Here is a 24,301-nt window from a genome sequence, read left to right on the forward strand (position 1 = left end):
CTCCGCCCCGTCCAGTCTGTGACCATAGGTGCTTTCCGATCGGATAGTACTTGTACTTTTTAGAGGAAAAGTACACTTCTAAGCAGTTCTAAGAACTACTCTCCCCCAAAATCTTTTTTCCCGTTTACATTCTCACTGGCCAAGTGGCCATAGGGACTGGTAGGAGGGGTAAGGGAGTGATGCAAGCACGGCAACGGTCTTCATAGCATCGTCACTAGACCTTAGCGTCACATACAACAACAACAGATGATGCTAATACTTGTGCACTTTTCCTATATTAAATGCACGTCCATTCTCGTAGTAATTCACGTAATGTTTTGCTCAACACAGACGGGGCTTTATTATACTCGGAACAGACCCCGCCTCTGCCTGCAGCGCTGTGGACGTGTGTGTGTGTGTGTGACGGCCAGTGAGCCACAGGACACGCTTGTGTGTGTGTGTGTGTGTGTGTGTGTGTGTGACGGCCAGTGAGCCACAGGACACGATTTTGGAGTTTAACTCCAAAAAGACAGTTAACCACAGGTTCCCGTTAACCTTATAATGGACATTTATTATTTATTTTCTACATTTTTAGGAAACTAAACTAAAAGACGTTTTTATTTCATTGTAAAATCTACTGTTGTAGATTTCAGTTCAGTTGTTTGAAATATTTAATAAATAAGCATTAATTGCTATCTGTGTGTTGTTTCCTTATTTTAGAATCACAAAGATAGGATTATGCACTCTTTCATTAGAAAAAATAACCATGAACATATTTACAGTATAAGAAAAGAAATTAAATAATCGTTATCGAGGTAACTTGTTCGATTAATCGTGATTATGATTTTAGCCAAAATAGTCCAGCCCTAGTACAGAGAGTGGACTGGTAGCTAGAGAGGTGCCAGCTCATCTCCTGGGCAATGCCGATGCCTTTGAGCAAGGCACCAATCCCCCAACTTCTTTAATTGCATTAATGCATGTCTTTAGGTGCTGTGTGTGTATTTTGGCCTATGTGTGTGTAATGACTAATGCCAACAGGGAGTAAAAATTGAATTTTCCCAATGATGGATTACTAAAGTCCATGCTCTTCTTGATAGTGTCTTTCTGTTTGCCTTCCCTACCTGGTAAACACCCAAGCTTCCAGTTTGTAATACAGCTAATCCTGATGACATCAACATCATTTTAAATTTTTAAAGTGGTACAATGACATATGACAAATGACAAACTGACCCATACATATATAATATAATATAAACCATTTATACAATCACTGGACTATTAACTTGAATAATAGGTCTACATGCAGTCCAGATATGAACAGCCATAGTGAGCTGAACTAGATGAAGAAGAGCAGCGACAGGTTCTTCCAGTCTGGGTAAACATCAAATCTCCAAAAGGTTGTTGAGGTAAATTACACTATGTTGAGGAATCCACTTGCATTTCCCTGCATAATGGGCTCTGATCACAGTTGCCTGCAGACAACTACAATGCAGGTATCCACACTCTGTCATACAAATCTTGAATGGGGGTTAACCACACAAAGAAAAGAATCAATACTGGCACTGCCCTACTTCCAAGTAGATGGACCTTAGAATATATAAGAGCACTACCAATTTATTGCACTTCATTCTGCTTTTACTGAAAAAAGTCTGAAAAATCTCCTTTTTTTCCCCCCTTAAGGCAGAAGTGAATTGATTCATATCATCCGTAAGGTTTACATGACATCATAATAGAAAACAGCCAGCCTTATATTGTATTTTGTGTGTAACTGGAAAACATACTGAGCACAGGCTGGGCATACTAGCATATAGCCAATTGCTAATGACTGTTGTTGACAATGTCATGCTAAGTTCAGTGGCCAGAGCATTCCACTACCTAAGGTATCAGCCTGGACGTGCACATCTTTCAGTAGTGCACTACACTTTAACCTTCTGCTCTGTGTCTGTGTGACCTAAAACGGCTCATTGTCTGCTTCTCTCTCACACACTCAGCCCTCTGCTATTTGGTCATGTCTAAATGGGTTACGAGTTAGTACTTCAAGGTGAACTGACTCGTGGTAAGCGATTTTTGACATGTCGTACTTTGCAGATATGTGGAGCCGTGGGGATTGCGTGTTGTCAGTGGAGGAGAGCTCACATACTAATTCATATACCCATGCAAAACCCTTTCTCTGCTAATGACATGCACAGCAGCTCTGCAGTTTTAAATGGAACGGCTGGATGACAAGGAAAAAGTGAACTGAAGAACAGGAAAATTATGTTAAAGCTGAGAGATGGGGAATACACACACACACACACACACACATTTTATCGGTCAGTCTATTTCAGTAGAAGCAGACAGCCAGAGGGGCAGACGGAGCATTTGTTCATTTGACCCAATAAATATTCTTCTCTAGAGCTGCATCTCTTCTCTGTGGCTAATTATCTTCAACAAGATAACACTATAACATTTTATTCACATCATAAGCAACGAAAGGACTGCTGAGTCCAAGCTTCAATTGCCCTGTTATTCCATTTAAGAAAAAGAGTGCAATTGCTATTATCATGGCGACAATTTGACAACCTCCTGTTGTCAATTAAGATTCATTTTCATGCACTGATTATGTAAATGGCCTACTTTGCAATTCACAACTGATTACAAATGAAGTCTTTACTGATCAGCTGTACTCCTGAGCCATAGAAAGGCAGCCATGCAAAGACTGATTGATTTCTGCTTCTCAGAATAAAAAGAAATTGGCATCACAGCAGGGTCCCCTCCTCCCTCACTGATATAAGGTGAAGAAGGGCCAGCCGACAGCTGGAGTTGACAGTTATTTTTTGCAGATTGATCGCTTACATTTGAAAATATATGAATCACTCATAAAATATAATGCATTGTTAAAGGGGTGATAGAATGATTATATAGGGTATTTCACACTGTTCCTTAAGGTCTCCTAATAGGGTACGTAACATTGGTTGGGTTGAAAATGGCCCGGGTGCTGGTCTATGCGCCCTAATGCAACCCTGTGAAATAACCCTGGATTGAAACGGTTTTCTTCCTTATATGGTATGCTCATTAATATTTAGATAGCTGTGTACTGATTGGTTGGTTTACACACACACACACACACACACACACACACACACAAACTTGAACTGAGATGAAGAACAAGAAGGAAGTAAGACAAGAAAAGACTAACAGCCCATGATTGGCGGATGATAATGACCAGGCGGACGGACTGACTGACAGCAGAGGGAATTGTGGGATATGTCTTACCAGGCTTTTGCACCCCATGAGCTTCCTGCTCTCCATTCTCCAACGTAGCACCCGTGTCTGCACACACACACACACACACACACACACACACACACACACACAAGCAAACACATTACTATCCATCTGAGTGCTAATGGCTTGATGAGATAGAAAATCAAACAGCATGGTATTGGTTTGCAGAGCGGAAATATGACAGACTGAGCCTGGCATTAAATGGATACCACTGACCCTGACTTTTAAAGCTTTTTAAGAGCACCTCACTATAGAGATGTGGGTTGTGCCAGGAAATAGCACACAGGCCTGTTCTGGTTAGACTGGGGCAGGCAGAGGGCAGCACACATTGGCTGATGTCAGTGTGGGATGCTGAAGGATGTGATACTGTGTGACATCTGGTTGCTGAATCACTGCACTTTATCTATCTAATGTGGCACATCAGACACATACACACATGTAACACACAAAGCACATTCTGTAACAGCTTTACAACAAGGCTCTGACACACAAGGACATGCACGAATCAAACAAACATCCATAGACACGCACAGAAAAACACAAGCACATACACACACAAGACTTATTTTTTTAAATGATAAATGGACTGCTTTTATCCAAGCGCTATACAATTTACCTCTGGTTCACCCATACACTCGCTATTTACACTAAATGATTCATTTGTTATAGTGTGCTAACTGGTCAGTAGTCGGCTCTGGAGCAGGTTAGCCATGCAGCATATGTTCCCATGGTGATCTAACCAGGTTAAAAGTGAGCCAGCTTTGTACATCCAGGCCACAGGGCTCACTATTTCTCTCTTCCACACACACACACAGGCTAACTAAAACATGCATGCGAGTAAATGCCACAACAAAGCTGCAAAACAAAGACCATTCACAGGTGGCTGTGGCTCAGGAGGTAGAGCGGGTCGTCCTTTAACCACATATACATATATATATATATATATATATATATATATATATATATATATATATATATGCTGACCATTTACCATTCTGCAGCCAGTACATGTGTACACCTATATATACAGTACACACACAAATTAACACATTAATGTGTAGGCATACAAATAAAAAAAATGCAAGAACACATACACACACAATGGATGATTTATTTGTGTCCACACAAACACACAGTACACAAATCAAGATCAAACCACAGACCAAAAACAAGAACACAGGACACTCATCAAACACACATCACGAGTGCAAATTACGTGTGCATCAGGGCACCAAACCAACAACGCTGGTAAAAAAAAACAAAAAAAAACTAGAACCGCAAGCAGTTATGACGGGGCAAAAGCCACCCACGCCAGTCGCCCCCGACGCCCCGGGGAGCGCGCGAAAGCAGAACCCGAAGCCTGGCGGCGGGGAGGCAAACGTCGATAAATATCGAAAGGCGCGAGCCACGACGTCTGCGGTACGTCGCCGTTGCAAATGTAGCGGTCAACAGTTCACCTCCACGCATATACGGACTACCTTTAACAATTCTCTACAAGAAACAAACTTCTTAACCCCCCCTGACCGCAAGGGACAACAGAGAGAAATGAGAGAGTGACCGAGAGGGTGGACGGGGGGAGGCAGGTGTGGTGGTTGAAGGAGCAGGGGAGGTGGTGAAGTTGTTGCAAATGGCGTCATAGGTGCCGATTTATGTTTTCCTCCGTGGGTGCTTTGTGGGAAATTAAGCATCAATGCCACTGACATAACCAATCACGCTATGACAGACGCTCCACTTAGCACCAACTGCAATGTTTAATTGCACGGTATCGGCGACTATGAATGGTGTTGATTTTGGATTGAAAATGTGAGAGAAAAGAGTTGAATTTGTCCACTGTGAAGGTTGAAGAAACTTTGTCAGGTGGGTTAAGAAGTTTGTTTATTGTAAAAAACCAAAGGAGCACACAAAAGTTTAACATTGAGTAAAAGGGCCAAAACTCGTCTACGTTGATTATAGCGCCCCCTAATGGCCGATCGTCGCCAAATTTGGTACAGAGCCTCCGAGCGGCATGCCAAACGAGCACCAGTTTTGTGTTGATTGCATGTACTGAGGCAGAGATATTGCAATTGCAAATTCCCCATTCAAATGCATTGAGTTATTGGCCAACACAAATAAAGGTAGCTTATAGCGCCCCCTGAAGGCCGATCTTTGCCAAATTTGGTACAGAGCATCGTAGTGGGATGTTGAACAAAGATCTCAAGTTATTTGCTGATAACATTTAATTTGGCCGAGATATGATATGACATGTGTGCGGTAGCTAGCTAGGAAAATTTGTTTGGTCGTCAAATGCGCATACTTTAACGTAGCAAAATTCCTTGGGTAACTTTTAGTCACGTCTATCTGGAGATGCTACGTACCAGTTTTCGTGCTGATCCGTCGTACGGCCTAGGACGGAAATGGGCGTGGCCTATATCATGTGATTCAGCTTGATTCAAGGAAGACGTGGATATAAGAATTTCTAATGTGTGATGTGTAATGTGGGATTAAAAGCAAAAAACCATTATAGAGCCACCTAGTGGTCCACATGTGTAATTTTTGGTAGGTGTGGTCCATGACCCATTGTCTATCTACCCTGTAAATTTAAAGTTGTTCACATTAGCGTAAGTAGTAAATTTAGACTTGGGTCCCATAGGCCACGCCCACTTTGACCCCTCATTAACCCACTCAAGGGTTGGTCTCACGATTTGCCCTAGATGGTACCCAACAAATTTTGTAAAAATCGGAAGATGAGATATAAACTTTTTGTACTTGTAGCGCCCCCTAGTGACCAATTCTCATAAAACGCGTGAGCGACCTCCAGAGGGTCACGACAAACATGAATCTAAAGTTTGGTGTTGATAGAATTTATTTTGGCCGAGATATGGCAAAGTTGGTGTTTTCATAGTTAGCTACACAAATTTGTTTGTGCGGAATATGCGCAATTTTCATCCTATCAAAATTATTTTTATTAACTTTTTGTCCGGCCCATCTGGAGATGCTACCTGCCAAATTTCGTGCCGATCGGTCGCACGGTCTAGGAGGAGTTCGAAAAAGTAGGTTTTTGATAAATCGCGATTTTTCACGCATAAAAGTTTAGGCGGAAATGGGCGAGGCCTATATCACGTGATTCAGTTGGATCCAGGGAACACGTGGATATATGGTTTTTGAATGTGCGGTGTACGGTGTGGGAGTTATAGGGCCAAACGCGTTTTTTCTGCTATAGCGCCACCTAGTGGTGGAAGTGGGTCTATTTTTGCGCCTGAGGTCCTTGCGGAGTTTGGGACCATTACTGAAAATGCCAACCCCCCACCATGTACGGTTTAGGCTGTTGTCGGAGTTTTAGGCGGGGAAGAATAATGGAAAAAAATAATGTATGATGATGATGATTAATCAGTAGAAAAACAATAGGGTTCTACAGCCTTGCTGTATGAACGGCATAGCTTTGCTATTGCCCGTTCTTACAGACTCGGGCTTGGACCCCTAAATAATCTTCCTCCGTCTAGCTCTGCTGCTGACAGAGGACAATAATTTGCAGACTGCCTCTCTCTGCTGTTTGTCAGCATGTCTGCGTTTGTCTGAATGCACACAGCGTGCCACAGTTGATCACAGACAACACCACCCACGGCCCGTCCTACAGCTTGCTGTCACTGACGAGTGCCCACACACAGTCTGACTGTCTGACCAAAGTGTCTGGGTAACCGTAACAGGCCCGAGAGCTGAGTCAGCCCCGGTTAACTGTCACTTCCTTTTATCTGGTTATTCACTCAGCTGTTTATTTGATCCAACTATCTGCTTACCAGTGTTGGGGATGTTACTTTTAAAAAGTAGTGTTTGCTCGTGACTCGTTACTTCTTAAACAAGTAATGTGTTACTTTACTTAGTTACCCCCTATGGAAAGTAACTTTTTACTTTACTCGTTACTTTTACGTTACTTTTAAAAGCAGGCGTCTCTGGCAGAGACTGAAGTTGATTATACAAAAACTATCTTTGACCATAAAGCCAATCTCTGGTGTATCAGTGAAGTGTCTGAACTCTACTGCAGACTGGATTCTCTCCTCAGAGTGACGGTTGATTCATTATGAACGAGTCCAGCGTGGGTTGAATGCACATCAGCAGGTCATTGGCGTTACACGGTGTTAGTGTATACTATGTAATGTCTGTATCGACTTGTACCGGTCGCGCAGCCGCGATGGTCCGTGCATTGTCGTAGACACATGCAGCCTCTTTTCTGGAAGTCCTTGCGTGTCCGTGCGACCGACATAAGTCCACAGCGGTCCGCTGCGTGTAGCCTATGTATGAGCCCATCTCCACCGCATCCATCTGTGAGGATGTCAGCTTTGTGTCATGTGTGGCATGTTTGTAGGACGGCCGATTTAACTGCCAGTCCTCAACGATGTAGTGGCATGTGTCACGTAGCTCTCCGCTCAGAGCGCCGTCACGCAGCTTAAAACGCTCTCAAAAGTTAGTGTTGGGCATCGAGAACCAATTCCTATTTGGAATCGTTTCAAAAATTACGATTCCAGTGGAATCGTTTCTTTATTGGAATCGTTTGGAATCGTTTGAAGAATTTGGTTTAAAATCTGATCATGGGTTCCAAATTTAACATGCGCAAGTTTTGGTTTCCGTACCAACCAGGCTCTTGTTGTGTTGCAGCCTTGGAGCACAGTAAGCACTCTAGTGTGAATTTATTTTACGTTCAAAAAGCCCAGTAAAACTGCAACCCACCAATGAATCAAAATAAAACTTTCCTCTTATTTGTGAAATAAGCATGTGACCCGTTTCAACTCCACCCCTCAAAGAATCGGAATCGAGAATCGATAAGAACCAGAATCGAAAGAAATAATCGCAATTGGAATCAGAATCGTTAAAATCCAAACGATGCCCAACCCTACTCAAAAGTTAGTGTTGTCTGCTTCTTGCTTGCCATGATTGCTCTGCTACCAGCCTCTATCACGGCCCGTGTGGAGCTTGTGAGCGTGCAGCTGAGAAGGCAGTGTCGTTGTCAAATCTGTCCCTGGGAAAAGTAACGTTGCGCCGAATTGAAAAAGAAACTACGTTTCGTTACCAAATTTTCAGTAGTAGCGCGTTACACTACTTTTTACCCAAAAAAGTAGTTGCGTTACACCCAACACTGCTGCTTACTTACCTTACTGTATAACTATCTGTGTTTTTCTATACCTCTCTTTCTATTGCTTTATGGCAAACTAAATAACAACGTGCAGGGACGGACTGGGGCTAAAAAACAGCCCTGGACTTTCTCCCAAATAGGCCCATCATCCGGCCGTTCGCCCCTAGCCGTGCGCGACAGACACTAGCCAGAATGTCCTGATACTATGCCACAATACTGTAGCCTATCAGACAAGGTATTCACAGCAAGTAACATCTCAAAACTAATGATGATAATTAGGGGTCCAAGCCAGAGTCTGTAAGAACGGGCAATAGCAAAGCTATGCCGTTCGTACAGCAGGGCTGTAGAACCCTATTGTTTTTCTACTGATTCCTCTTCATTATTATTCTTCTCCACCTAAAACTCCGACTACAGCCTAAACCGTACATGGTGGGGGGGTTGCCGTTTTCAGGACTGGTCCCAAACTCCGCAAGGACCTCAGGCGCCAAAATTGACCCACTTCCACCACTAGGTGGCGCTATAGCAGAAAAAAAACGCGTTTGGCCTTATAACTCCCACACCGTACACCGTACATTCAAAAACCATATATCCACGTGTTCCCTGGATGCAACTGAATCACGTGATATAGGCCACACCCATTTCCGCCTAGACTTTTATGCGTGAAAAATCGCGATTTATCAAAAACCTACTTTTTCGAACTACTCCTAGACCGATCTGCACGAAACTTGGACCCTAGCATCTCCAGACCGACCTGACAAAAAGTTAATAAAAAGAATTTTTATAGGATAAAAATTGCGCATATTACGCACAAACAAATTTGTGTAGCTAACTATTAAAACACCAACTTTGCTATATCTCAGCCAAAATAAATGCTATCAACGCCAAACTTTAGATTCTTGACATGACCCTCTGGAGGACTCTCCCGCGTTTTATGGAAATTGGTCACTAGGGGGCGCTACAATTACAAAACGTTTATATCTCATGAACGGCTCATCTGATATTTACAAAATTTGATGGGTGCCATCTACGGAGACTCCTGAGGCCATCTCTAGAGTGGGGTACTGAGGGGTCAAAGTGGGCGTGGCCTATGGGATCCAAGTCTAGATTCACCACTTACACTAATGTGAACAACTTTAAATTTACAGGGTAGATAGACAATGGGTCATGGACCACACATACCAAAAATTACACATGTGGACCACTAGGTGGCGCTATAATGTTTTTTTGCCTTTAACTCCTACATTACACATCGCACATTAGAAATCCTTACATCCACGTGTTCCTTGAATCTGTCTGAATCACATAATATAGGCCACGCCCATTTTTGCTTAAAATCTTTTTCGCAATATCGCGCAATGCGCAAAACCAACTTTTTCAAACTCGTCCTAGGCCGTGCGACGGATCAGCTCAAAACCTGGTAGGTAGCATCTCCAGATGGACCTGAGTTAGTTAGTTACTCAAGAAATTTTGCTATGTTAAAGTATGCGCATTTGACGACCAAACAAATTTTCATAGCTAGCTACCACACACGTATCATATCATATCTCGGCCAAATTAAATGTTATCAGCAAGGAACTTGGGATCATTGTTCAACATGCCACTACGATGCTCTGTACCAAATTTGGCGAAGATCGGCCTTTAGGGGGCGCTATAAGCAATGTTTATTTGTTTTGGCCAATAACTCAATGCATTTAAATGGGAAATTTGCATATGCAATATCTCTGCCAGAGTAAAAGCAATCACCACGAAACTGGTGGTTTGGCATGCCGCTCTGAGGCTCTGTACCAAATTTGGCGAAGATCGGCCATTAGGGGGCGCTATAATCAACGTAGACATGTTTTGGCACTTTAACTCAATCACTGTTAATGACATATTTGCAATGGGATTGTACCACAGACCTTGCAGCTCACACTTCTCAATATTTACTGATATTTACCTCCTACCGTTACTTTTTGGTTTTTGCTTTTGTGTGCTCCCCTAGTTTTCTACAATAAACAAACTTCTTAACCCACCTGACAAAGTTTCTACAACCTTCACAGTGGACAAATGCAACTCTTTTCTCTCACTTTTTCAATCAAAATTCAACAACATTCATAGGCGCCGATACTGTGGGTGCTCCGGAGTTCGAGCACACACGGAAAATACTGAGCACCCACGTGTGCCAGACTGCCAGTAGGCTACATTCATTTAAAATTAAACCTTGCAGTTGGTGCTAAGTGGAGCGTCTGTCATAGTGTGATTGGTTATGTCGGTGACATTGATTCTTAATTTCCCACGAAGCTGATCGCGGTTACGTGTCCGTTAAACTTTTCATCTCCAATGCTATCTGTATCTGTGAGAAATGGCGATGTCCTGAGATGAAACCTACTTTACGGCTTAATTATCGAGTTAATAGGCGTGTGTGTTCGCATCGGCCGCTGTCCATTTCCTAAGGTTCTGAAATGCAAACAATTTTTGACTACTTTTTTTATTTTTTAAAGGGCGTGCGCCTGTGAGCACCCACGGAGGAAAACATAAATTGGCGCCTATGACACCATTTACAACAACCTGACCACCTCCCCTGCTCCTTCAACCACCACACCTGCCTCCCCCTTCCACCCTCTCAGTCACTCTCTCATTTCTCTCCTTGCTGTCCCCTGTGGTCAGAGGGGTTAAGAAGTTTATTTATTGTAGAGAATTGTTAAAGGTAGTCTGCGTACGCATGGTGATGAACTGTTAACCACAACATTTGCAACGGCAATGTACCGCAGACGTCGCGGCTCACACCATACCGCAGACCTTGCGGATCAAACTTCTCGATATTCACCAAGTTTGCCCCCCCCCACGTAATGCTTTAGGTCCCTCTTTGGCGCAGCTCCCCGGGTCATCGGGGGCGAGTGGCGCAGCTTCCCGGGGGCGTCGGGGGCGACTGGCATCGGAGGCTTGGACCCCGTCATAACTGCTTGCAGTTCTAGTTGGGGTTGTGTTTATTAATGAAACCTCAGCCTTCAAATAAAAACAAAAAATGTACAATGCCATTACATCTGCATTAAATAAAAAATAAAATACAAATAATAAAATGTCACTGGCTACAGAAACTGACAACACTTTCAGAGATAAAGTAGGCTACTTGCTGTACCTCAACAAAAAACAAACTGCACTCTGATGGAAGACAGACAGAACGTGCAAGCTAGGATTTTTTGGTTAAACTTTTGGTGAAATTTGGTGAATTATTTAGCCCCCTTCCCTGTTTGTTAGCATGTTTAGAGTGGTACCAATGCATGCCTGATGTTTTCCCGTTTAATTCAATAGTCTTCATCCTAGCAGCAGAAGTGAGCTCACTACAACCTCTCATATGTGTTTAATGTTTCAAAGTAAACAGAAATGATTAAACACGTTAAGTTTGACAGCACTTAAATGGCACGATAATTTTCATAACCATGATGTACACCCATGTTGATAGATGACTATGCAGTTCGCTAACATAGGGATAAAGGCAGCCTATTATAATGTGTCCTGCTCCTGGCACTTACCAGTACCTCTTGCTGATGTGAAATGTACGCTGATGTCCCTCATCATGAACAGGCTGTGGATGCTCAGGCTCCACTTGGTCCTCTACACTTTGGCTAAGTGATGCAGTGCTGCTTTGGTCGTCAAGGACTACAACATTACTGCTGCTGCTGGCAGTTGCACTGCAACCAAAAAGCTATGTGAGCTTTTGCATTTTTGCTGCATCAGTCTCAAGAGACTTGCCCTCTTTTCTTTGAATTTTTACTACTAGCCATTGTCTCTTCTTCTTCAGTTTTTTTTTTTTTTTTTTTTACACGTAGCATATAAGTGATCATATTCGCACCCCTTGCTGTTGGCTGTTAATATCGCTTTATTAGGCTTTTTTTGTGCCGACAGCCGTCGGTTGGACAGCCATTCTCGCCTTTTCCCGAACGCGCAGATTGTCAGTCTGTCCCTGACAACGTGCAGCTTAATAAAATATATCATTTCTACTCTCACACTACAAAAGACAAGTCTGAGCAACAAGTGGTGCTCATACAATCATCAGCCACTGGTAGAGCTGTAACAATTCCAAATTTTGCTGTACAATTAATTGTCTCAGAAATAATTGCGATTTAAAATATAATTGTATCTTTCAGTCAAATTTAAAAATATGTATTTATTTATTACATTTTTTAATTCCAGGTTACATATTTTGGTTATATCACTGCTATGTGACCCAGATAATGTAATAACTCAAATACACAGCCAATGAAGTAAACAACGCATCTTTTTTTATCATAAAACATTTTTTAACTGTATCCCCCCTTTTCATTTTTTCCCCCCTATGAACATATTAGAGTCAAGGGCAACCAACTACCATAGCTTTAGCTCAACAGTCTGACGAATAATTACTTTCATAATTACAATTTGGCACACCTAAACAAAATCAACAATTACCATCAAAAGCCATACCCTTAAGGACCTTAGCTAATGTTAGCAATTAATTGCGGTTAAAGAAATAAACCGCAACTACGTAAAAAATTGACAATTCAACAATTATGTAATATTTGCTACAATACTAGCCACTGGTAGCTCTTAACCTCTTCTATTTTCAAATGCAGACTTCAAGTATTTGAGTCTTTGCTGAGCTTTCCCTGGAGGAGTGTCATTATATTTGTATCCATCTATATGTTCATATAAAAGTTCTATTTTTCTTACAGACATATCAAGGCTCTTTTGAGGCCATTTATGTTGCAATACAGAACATCGTTAGGAGGTCTCTGTGTTAATGTGCATATTTATGATCTCAAAATTAGGGACAGACCGATTATCGGCCCTGGCTGATTATCGGGCTGTTTTTTTGTCAGTTTGCAGATTATCTGTACCACGTTTTATTTTCCTGATAACTGATAAAGTGAATGAATTAGAAAGTGTTACAGCTCTGTGTCTGTCCCTCTGCTTCAGTTTATCTCACCACTGAGTCTGACTTCATGTCCCTCCCACAACACTATCTGACTCTCTGTTACTGGGGATTACAGTGAATGTTTCTCATTTATTAACTAATTGCTTAAAGCATTTAAACAAAGTCCATTCCAAAATCTTCATTTTGACTTCACATTTTCATTTTCACTGTAAATGCATATCGGTTCCAAACATAGCGGTTTCATTAACTACTAATAATCAGTATCTGCCTTTAAAAACCCATATCAGTGGATCCCTGCACAAAATGCAAAATTCAATAACATAAACCTATGTTTTACTAGTGTTGTTATCACATGACTCTACTGTCAGCGAGTCGAAGCCGCCCGCGCTATGTGTGTTTGACCAATCAGCGACGGTAATCGCTGCAAACCCCACCCTGGAGGTTCCTGTACTTCCAGAAAGTAGTCGCCTTTTTCAGAGGGGGGGGGGAGGAGGAGGAATAAAGCCTTTAAAACAACTTAATTTAGACCCTGGTCCCAGGTGGTGGAAACGCAAAGACAAGTTCCTCAGAAGTTGTCTAGTTCCGGGGGAAAGTTTCTGCAGTCATAAAGCAGGTGCTTCCCAGACCCATGACCTAGACTTTTTCAAATAGGCAGGTTGGTCAAGGACACATTCTTGTTTACATGAAGGGCCTTGGACAGTAGCACTGGGGTGGGATATAATCGTACATGGAGACTTTGTAACTAAACCTTGAACATCTTCACTGGAGCAGGTGGGATATTTGGACAGTAACTTCTCAGAGTTGGGACACATTTTCCCGCAAAGTTCCCCAAATAGTACTTGTCGTCTGGGATATTCAAAGCAGTGACCGCTACTCTGCTCATCTTGGGGCTACTATCTTCCCTGCGGCTGAATGGCACCCTAGCAGATCCAAAATGACAGCCAGTGTCCAGCGGTATCATTTAGGAGCAGCTGCAGTTCATGTTACATAACACAGATTTTCATCCCGTTCAGGATAGATGGAATCAGATACAGAGGTGAACATAACGTTATTCAGGAAGATTGAAGATGGGATGGGACAGAAAAAGCTGGAGAAGCCTGCGGTGAAAACGTTGGGACCGACTCAACTTTTGGAGAAATGTAACCCCACGTCACGCTGCGGTGGCCAATCATGTATCCGGCGATCAGACTTGGCAGTCCGTTTTGAGGCGGTGTGAGAGTCTCCTGCAGTAAACAGTAAACCTCACTGCCCGTTCTGTTAATACAACCAATGTCGCCTGCACAAGTAAGTTTAAAAACACGAAACCCAAGCACAGAACTGCCCAGGAGTTTGTGTAACAGCTGAATGTTTCCCAAACAACAAACCACCGTCAATACGTCTCGCTCGTCTCTTTTATTATCATATATCTACTATCATTTCTAGTCATAGTTCCACTATCTTTATTGTTACTATAACTGCCACTGTTCATCATTCTAATTGCTATAATTATTATCAATCATATTTCTCCATAACTGTATATCTGTATCAGTGTCTCTGAGTCCCAACCGGCAGCGGCAGATGCCCGCCCACCTAGAGTCTGGGTCTGTCTGAGGTTTCTTCCTAAAAGGAAGTTTTTCCGCGCCACTGTCACACCAAATGCTTGCTCTTGGGGGAATTGTTGGGTCTTTGTAAATTATAGAGTGTGGTCTAGACCTACTGTAAAGTGTCTTGAGCTAACTCTTGTTATGATTTGATACTATACGTAAAATTGAATTGAATGGAAATTGAAAAAAGATGCTGAGTTTACTCTGCAGAGAAACTGAAAACATTATCTAGCATGCTAACATTTGGGAGGATGGACTCCATATCAGTACAGTCACTCGAACACGTTTCTGATCAGGCCGCAGTCTATTTGTGGACTCCGTAAACTCAGCCATCCCCACTCCGCGAAAAGAAGCTGCCTTCAAGTGCGGTTGGAAACGTTGAGATCTATAAACGATCTGATGGAAAACAGTAGTTGTGAAATATAGTCTACTTGTGCTACATTGGAGGGTTAAAGAACACAACAGGACGTCACAAAAATGGGCCATTTAAGTGACACGCCCACACCGCCGCACAACGCTACAGCAAAAAAAAAAAAAGCCGGATTGCTTTTTTTGGTCTGAATGCAGCTTTACTGTCATAAGAGGGGAAGGACATGATTGGTTAGGAGAGGAGACAGCAGGTTTATTGTCTCTTTGTCTGGTATACTGTTATAGAAATTCCTGTATTTTGCCAATCCAACTAACTGCTGATTGTATTAATACAAAGTGTGCTTCTCGTCAACGGTGGTAACAGAAGAACCCAATCCTCTCAACTAGGGCTGCACAATATATCTTTTTTTTATCGTCATCGCAAATTCAACTTGCGCAATAAACACATCGCGAAAGGTTGCTACGTATCGCAATAGACACTCAAAGACTTTCTGTCTAAGTTGAAAAGGATATATCAGTCATTCTTTTTTATTGGGGCCTTTTATGTTCTATTCAATGTTCAATAAAATAATGTTGGAAATACGTTTTTTTTCTTGTTTTCTTTTTATTCAAAAAGCAATTTGTTGTATTTTAGCAGAATACTGAAAACAGCAGAAATGCAGAACTGAGTACACTTTAATACCCATTTATTTATCGCAAGTAATATCGCGATATTCAACAATGTAATTGCATATCGCATATCTTTCTCATATCGTGCAGCCCTACTCTCAACGTTGAATTGGTATTATCTAGCAGAGTCAGCATTTGGTCTAGCATCCTCGCCCTCTTACTGTGCTTGTAGTCATGATGAATGATTTCTACATTACTCCACTGGGCTCCAACAGATCAGTCTCACCTGCTCTGGTGCTGTCATTGTCCAGCAGGGGGATGTAGTCTGTCTTTCCCACCGTCTCCCCGACATGATCAACGAAGGTCTCCGCTTCCAGCTGAGCCACAAAGTCCCTTTCCACCAGGCTCTCCGGGCCCGGCTGCTCAACGCTGTCCATCAGTGCGTCGCTCAGACTCAGGTCTAACTCCGCCATAGCTGCACACAAACACAGACAGAGGAATCAAACGAGAGAACAGTGAACCTGTCTGTATCGCCTGTTGAATGATGCTGTCCAGCTCTAAAAAAAATAAATTGATTAAAATAAGTCATGATTTACTTTAACAGCTTAATGAGACATGCAGATCTCCACCCCCTGGCATTTGACGAGTGGATGACAGAGTGCCGTAGGTCGCCCTAATGATACAACTACATGTCCAAGAACAATGCTCCTGTCCCCCAAACCCCATAAACAACACACATAAACAAAATCAGTGGGTATTACTTCCCAAGCCACTGCACTAATTAAAATAGCAACATCAAGAAAATACCTAGAAAAACATAGAAATATGGTCAATTATTCCTTTATAACCTCTCACATATCAGGCCCTATTTTAACGATCTGAGCGCACGGTGTGAAGCGCCTGGCGCAGGTGCATTTAGGGCGTGTACGAATCCACTTTTGCTAGTTTACAGTAACGGTGGAAAAAAGGGTCTGTGTTAAAAGGGTTGTACTTAGTGTCTTCATTAATCAGAGGTGTGTTTTAAACCAATCAGAGATCATCTCCCATTCCCTTTAAAAGCCAGGCGTGTTTGGACCTTGGAGCATTGCTGTTATGATGGAGGAGTTGCCGAGTAGGATGGAGGAGAAGAAGAAGAGGAGAAGAAACTGATCTGCTCGTGCGTGAAGTGAAAGCGCGTGAGCAGATCATATAATACTATTTCACATTGTAATATTTTTATTTGTAATCTTCTGCATGTGTGTGTGCTGCTGTGTGTGTAACAAGCATAGTGTGCGCACGCTGTGCATAAGCCTAGGAGCATTTCACTAATATGCTGTTAAAATAACAATGAAATGCTGCGTTATTGACTTTAGACAAGGTTTCTGTTGGTCAATGGTGAGATCACTTCCCGCTGCCTCAAGATAGCAATACTCCCAGAATGCACCTGAACACACCTCCCTGTAAGACCAGCACGCCTAGAATGCACCTGAACACACCTCCCTGTAAGACCAGCACGCCCAGAATGTACCTGAACACACCTCCCTGTAAGACCAGCACACCCAGAATGCACCTGAACACACCTCCCTGTAAGACCAGCACGGCCATGGACCACAGATGGACGCAGGTACATTTGCTGTTTAAACGACGTGGTATAGTCCCCATAAGAGATCAGTTTTAAATCATTATAAAACCATATGCTGAATTGTAGTCACAAAAATGGTTGCCATTTAAAAAAAAAAAACACGGTTATTTTTCCAATTCCTGAAAAGTTGACAAATTTTCGAAATACAAAAGTGTTTACCCGACTTTGGCAAACTGGTAAGGGAGCGAAGGAGATGGGAGAACGAAGCTGAAATGAAGAGATAAGGATGAAAGAAGTGGAGGTAAAGCTGAGCGAAGGAGGAAGAAATTGAGTGAGAGAGGGAGAGATGGAAATGGAGAGAAGTGGTCAAAGGAAGTAAGAAGGCAAAATAAATTTAATGCAAGCCCGACGCAACGACAGCCTATTGCATCAGCGTGCCCAGGAAGTCTTTAAATCTGAAGTACAACAAACAAAAGGACTAAATCCATTTGCTTTTGAGGGAAAATGTGATGTGAACTGAACTGGGCCGCAGCTTTGTGTCCCTGGGTGGCATCAAACTTGCAGCTGGAGCACTAACAAGACCACAGGACCTGGATCCAAACCCTGTGATGGCAGCCATCCATCCTGCTGAAGTGTCCGTGAGCAACTCACTAATCGGAATGTGAATAGAGATGCAATTACAGGGGGGGCGGGTTTACACTCTCCCTGTGGAATATTGCCTGCTCTGAATGCTCAAATTGCTTAATACCAGAACGCACTAACTTCTTCACATTTTCTGAATTTGTTATTATTCTGCGGGCCGGACTGAAAGCATTGGCGGGCCGGATGTGGCCCGCGGGCCGCCAGTTGACGATCACTGGCCTAAAGTATGACCTCTGACCTCGCTGGTAGGCATCTAGACAAAAGAATATCACTGATAATAACCTACATGTGATATCACTTTCTACCACAAGGGGGCACAGTTTAATCTGCTGCATGAAAGAAGGGCATGACTTGGTACACCACAGAAGTACAATGTGTGTCTAATCACGGCCTCAGACACACAGATCCAAGCAGTCATCAGCTCATCTGGGAGTCCAGCTGACCAATGGTCATCAGGGGAATCTGCCAAGTCATGTTGTGTCATCTTCCCAAGATAATGCCAGATTAGGTTCGGTGCCAGCAGCAGCCAGCCTCCCTCTGCTCACTGTGTCTATCTGTCTCATATCCATCTTTAAAATTCTCCTCAATCGTCTACAACACACTAGAGCCCGATCGATATATCGGCGGGCTGATATTATAGGCCGATGTTAGGCATTTTCCAAACTATCGGTATCGGCATTTATAATGGCTGATAAATGAATATTGTCCACCAGAGGGCACTCTACGACCTCCCTGATGACAACACTCTTTGATTTTTTTTTTTTTTTTGTTATTGTGTTTTTTCCCAGAGGACTTTAAGTTTCATATCTTAAGTTTGTATTTTTATACATTTTATTTATTAGAACTTTAATATATTTTGATGTTCCTCTGTTCTGTTGTGACAATAAAACAAACAAGTTTATTTTTAAACTGCATTATCATATTATTTTAGTGAGGACTCATAAATAACTACAAATAACTAATGTTAGGGAAATCTGTTTATGTTTTGTTACACGTTTCTGGATTATTATTTTTTTTAAATATATATCGGACGATATATCGGAATATCGGATTTTTAAATCACCAAATATTTGTATCGATATCGGCCTTAAAAATCCTTTATCGGTCGGGCTCTCTGCCAAATACAAAACACGTCTTCCCTCTCTGTCAAACTTCCTTTTCTTTCATTGTTGAAACCGCAGGTTAGGGTTCAAGGTCTTGCTCAAAGGTAATGTAAAAGAAGTCACTGAGACCTTCAAGTGATTACACTTTCCTTCCTACCTGGCTGCTCATATCAACAACACATAAATAAACCCTTATTTCCTTAACTGCAGCCAACATAACAGTATATCATCAACCTAAACCTATCTGATGGCAGGGTTCATTGCCACAAACATTCATTAACACTAAAATCACTGCAATCAAATATTGCAGACTGGGGTTTTTTCTGAGATCAGTCAGCTTCCTCAAACAAATGCAGCTCAAAATCAAATATAACTCCACAGTCCCATCTGCTGGATTATCTATTCATTACCACAAGAGAACACTACATTATGTGTACTCAGTGGTCAATGGCTGTCTTTGCTACAGCATACCATAATATTTTGGATTGTGTACTTGAGGAAAGCCCTTCTCTGATTCAACATGACAATGCCACAATGCACAGAGCCAGAACCATAAAGAAATGGTTTCACTGACCTCATCCAACATCTTTTGTGAAAACATGTTTGCCGGTCATTTATGATCAGTGTGGTGACAGATTTAATTACCGTGCACAGCACACCATCTCATTGTTATTTTGTAACCGTATTTCCTGAATGGTGTCCTGAAATCCTGAAAATATTAGCAGAGGGGAAACTGTAGAAGTCCTTCTCTTTCCTACATAAACAAACAAGAAAAAAATAGTTTTGCTCTATGTACAGTACATCAAGGCAAAGTCAATAACCAATGAAACCCTCATTAAATCAAAATCATGTCAACTGTCAATAAATGCAGGCATCACGTAGTGAACAATAGGTGGTTTCTGAGGCAGGAATATAAATAAACTATACGTGGGCGTACTCATTACGCGCCTGCCAGCCTGCCTGCCCGTGTATCAGCAGTCTAAATGAGCCCCCAGCGCTGAGACCAGGGTGTGTCGCAGGAAGACGGCTGCCTACTGCCTCGACCACAAAGCCATGCTGGTCAGAAACTCTGCCCTAGTTTCCATATTTAACCCCACATCATCTGAGTGTGTGCGTGTGTGTTTAGTATGTCATCTGTGCCAGCTGCAGAGTAAGCCGGGTGATCCACGCCGCCCAGTCTACCAACTGATATGATTTAACACAAGATGAGACCCACTACAGCCATTTGAATACTAAGCTATAGGAGGTTATTCCTTCTGCTCCTTCAGCTTGTATTTCTACAGTGGGGCCCCACCTGACCACAGGAACAGAACCTTTTCATTAGCTCGGGTCCTCCAGTGGGATGGATTTGGATCCCAGGGATTAGAAAGTCATAAACTCAAGGAGTTTTTTTGACCGGACTGAGGTGCCGTAGTTTGTGCTGAGCTCCTGTTTTCCACCTCCTGCTCACAAATTTGGTGCGGCCACTCGGAAATAATGTGGATTCAACAAAGGAAGGAAATCCATGGAAGAGGCAGTTTCTATTGTGTCGTGTGTAGCAGATGCTTGGGTGTGTCATTGCATGTGTGGATTAGTCATGTGTATTTGTGGGTGTCACAGCCTCTCTGTTGGTCTTTCAGGAACAGCAAAAAAGGTGCAGCCATCCATATTTTACATTCAAAACGATATAAAGCCATGTTTCTTCTATAGCCCGACGGATACTGAATTTTTATAAGGCCTATACTGATATCGACATGTGGGAGTTAAAAAAAATATAATGTCTTTTTGTTGATTTGCTAACTCACAAATTGAACAAAAAATAAATTAAGTCAGTAAATTTACTGGCAACAGGTGTCATTAAAGCCAGTAAAAGCAATGGCTGCTGGCTTTAAACTATGATTTCGAGCTTGTTAGGACACTTCTACTGATGTAAACTACAGTTAAACTTATTCAGAAAAAAACGATAAATCATGCGGCTCTATCAGAGAAGTTGCTGGTAAATTCTTCGGGCCCTATTTTAACGATCTGAGCGCACGGCGTGAAGTGCCTGGCGCAGGTGCGCTTAGGGCGTGTCCAAATCCACTTTTGCTAGTTTGACGACGGAAAAAAGGGTCCGTGCGCCGGGCACATGGTTCAAAAGGGTTGTACTTAGTGTCTTCACGAGCCTAGGAGCATTTTACTAATGCTCTGTTAAAATAACAATGAAATGCTGCGTTATTGACTTTAGAGCAGGTTTTTGTTGGTCAATGGTGAGATCACTTTCCGCTGCCTTCCAGCATTTCCTTCCTTCCAAAGCAGAAAACTTTTCAACATACCATCTGCACTGCAAAGACTGTATTCAAACCCGTTTTTAAAAAATGACTTAGAGGGACTCTGGATAATCAGCAGCTCATTTGCATTTTCTTCCCAATCTTTCTCTTCACTTTCTATCACTGGAAGAGTGGACCTTGTTTACTGTTAACTACTGTGGTTTGGATCTTTTGCACCAGAAAAAAAAACAATTTTGGACAAATTGGAATGTAAAACAGTAATAATTGGTAAATGCCAATCTGAAATCCTTCGACAAAAAATAAGGTTATTCTTTTGTTGAAAATCACGTGAAGTCAAAAACAATAAGCCTTAATCATACAACGTTTGTCCATAGGACAGGTAGATGCAGATGTTGCAGATGTTCAGATGATAGAGTGAATGTCTGATAGAAGATCTGTAAATCTTCAAGGGAGTGAAAGAGACACACAGAGAGAAATGAGTGGTGTGTGTGTGTGTGTGTGTGTGTGTGTGTGTGTGTGTGTGTGTGTGTGTGTGTGTGTGTGTGTGTGTGTGTGTGTGTGTGTGTGTGTGTGTGTGTGTGTGTGAGGTTTTCCATAAGCTTCTCTTTGGCAGGACACCAACACTCCAATAGCGGTTGTCAGGGTGATGCATGACAACACAGAAGACCTAATCCCAAATATCACTGCATTTTCTTCTCCTCGTGTTCCTTTAATAGATGACAACACAATGTAATGTCAAGCTGGATTTATCCCCAAGAAGCCCGGGGGTCAGGAGCCCTGGAGCTTGTTCAGTATCTTGCTCAGGTAGACTTTAGCATTGTGGATCCTCTCTCTGTGGATGTTTCCCTTCATACTTTTCCCGTTTGAACTTTTTTTTCATTTAGAACACAAGACAAAATAAGAGTTTGCTTGCTAAACATAATGTGCAAAATATTTGTTTTTCTCGATGACATTGTTTTTGTGATTGTTAGAAGCCTAAATTGTGAGTAAAATTTTAATAACTGCACAGCCCTAGCCAGGGCTGTTTTTTTTTTTTTCCTAGCTGCAACTAACGATTATTTTCAATGTCGATTATTTTTAATCATAAATTAGTTGTTTGGTCTATACAATGAAAACGGTGAAAAATGTGGATCAGTGTTTCCCAAACGCACAGGATGACGTCCTCAAATGTCTTGTTTTGTCCACAACTCAAAGATATTTAGTTTACTGTCACAGAGGAGAGAAGAAACTAGTCAACATTTACATTTAAGAAGCTGGAATCAAAGAATTTAGCCTTTCTTTTTTCTTTTTTTTTTTTTAATAAAAAATGAGTCAAACCGATTAATCGGTTATAGAGATGCACCGATTATAATTTTCTAGGCCAATTCCAATTTTTCATTGAGTTTGACGTTTTCTGATTTAATTTTTTCCAACCACTTTACAGCACACACAAATATTTATTTTCTATCTTTATTATTTTTATCTTCTTCCAACACGCTGAAGAATTTCAGCTCTAATCTGATCTTGGATAAACACTGAATAACAATCTAGGTTACATGGGGCTAACGATAAGATCTTGACTATTCATAAATCATTAACCCTTAATCATTTCTCAGCCAAACTACCAAGAGAAAACATTCTCCAGCTTGATTATAAAAAGGCTGGTGAGGACTGACGGGGTCAACCTGTGACAACAACTATTTGTCGCTTTGATTCCTGCACACACTGCTACACTCCAGGTTTGAAACCAGATACAGGCCAGCTGCTGGGATATCTAGTGTGCTCTAAACCGTGCCTCCGAGCAAGGCACTGCAGCCATAACTGCTCCAGGGCAGGCAACTATAATTATTTTAGAAAAGTGAAAAGACAAATGCCTCTTCCCTGGTGTAACGTAGCTATAAAAAAAAAGTCAGAGCAAAGTGAGAGTATGAGATCACTTCCCTAAAGTGCTGCGCGGTCATTGTCATACCCCAAACGATAAGCTCATGCTTCTGGGAGGCTGTGACAGACCAGTCGGCTGTAAGGAGCAGTACATTTTAATAAAACCAGACAGCACAACTGGAAATTGGCCATTTCAATGTAAATATTTAGCCTGCCTCCAGCTACACCAACTTTATTAGCCTACTTGAAGGCTTTGGGAAGTGCAGTGGAGTGTTCACTGTCCAAGGACAATGTGGCTGTTAAACAACTGCAGGGTAGTTTCGTATCCCTACATTATCACTATGCAGGGTTTTGAAAAAATGTGTCTATGCAGGAAAAACCCTGCTATGTGGAGAGACACGGAGGGAAACGCTGACCTCGCTGGAGACTGGGTATGAAGTCACCCATTGGACAGTGGCTGAGATCCATATAACAGAAAGTTTAAAACGTACACGAGAGGAAGATATACTGTACTAGTGAACAGGATAGAATAGAAGGTGATAGTAGGCTTCCCATTCACTCAGTGTTACTCAGTAAGTACCGTAACAAGCTGCAGGAGTCGGACTGGTCTGTACGTTTGGAATATATACATTCCAGGTGGGGTGAGCCAAAATCATTACTTAAAGGGTAACTACCGTTTTTTCAACCTGGACCATATTTTCTATGTTATTGTGTATAAGTGACTGATGGGAACAACAATCTTTGACATTGGTCCAGTATTAAGAGAGATCGCTGCAGTCGGCAGCTGAGAAACAAGCTACAGTGTGTTAATAGGGCAACTGTCCAGCTTGTATTTACCTTCATAAAAGTGCTCGTTTTGCCACTGACAGGCTCAGATTAATATTCTAACTGTCTGACAACATTATGGAAAGGATTTCTAAGGAGGTCGACCTTTCTGTTAAAGAGTTTTTTTAAACATAAAAACATCCGCGAAATTGCATTCGCTAAAACCACCAGACTCCATGTAAATAAACAGCAAATTTTAGCATCGTAAAATACACTTCATTCAAAGTCGACAGAAACTAAATAAAACTATGAAAAG

At 42.0% G+C, this 24,301-nt stretch overlaps 1 protein-coding gene and 1 long non-coding RNA gene across 2 annotated transcripts in view; one reads left to right on the forward strand and one right to left on the reverse strand.

Annotated features, from left to right (window-relative positions):
* LOC116048947 (microtubule-associated protein 4) overlaps nt 1–24,301 on the reverse strand; it is a 155,312-nt gene that overhangs the window by 94,901 nt on the left and 36,110 nt on the right. Inside the window, 2 exon segments of the mRNA XM_035998263.1 lie at nt 3,235–3,291; nt 16,092–16,280. Of these exon segments, the coding sequence (XP_035854156.1) occupies nt 3,235–3,291; nt 16,092–16,280 (246 nt within the window).
* Nucleotides 13,793–24,301, forward strand: part of LOC116048948 — a 12,282-nt gene continuing 1,773 nt past the window's right edge. Inside the window, exons 1-2 of the long non-coding RNA XR_004104782.2 lie at nt 13,793–13,804; nt 15,293–15,295. This is a non-coding gene — a long non-coding RNA (uncharacterized LOC116048948). The remainder of the gene's footprint in view (nt 13,805–15,292; nt 15,296–24,301) is intronic.

This window comes from Sander lucioperca, chromosome 23, assembly GCF_008315115.2.
Source record: "Sander lucioperca isolate FBNREF2018 chromosome 23, SLUC_FBN_1.2, whole genome shotgun sequence".
Classification (NCBI taxonomy): domain Eukaryota; kingdom Metazoa; phylum Chordata; class Actinopteri; order Perciformes; family Percidae; genus Sander; species Sander lucioperca.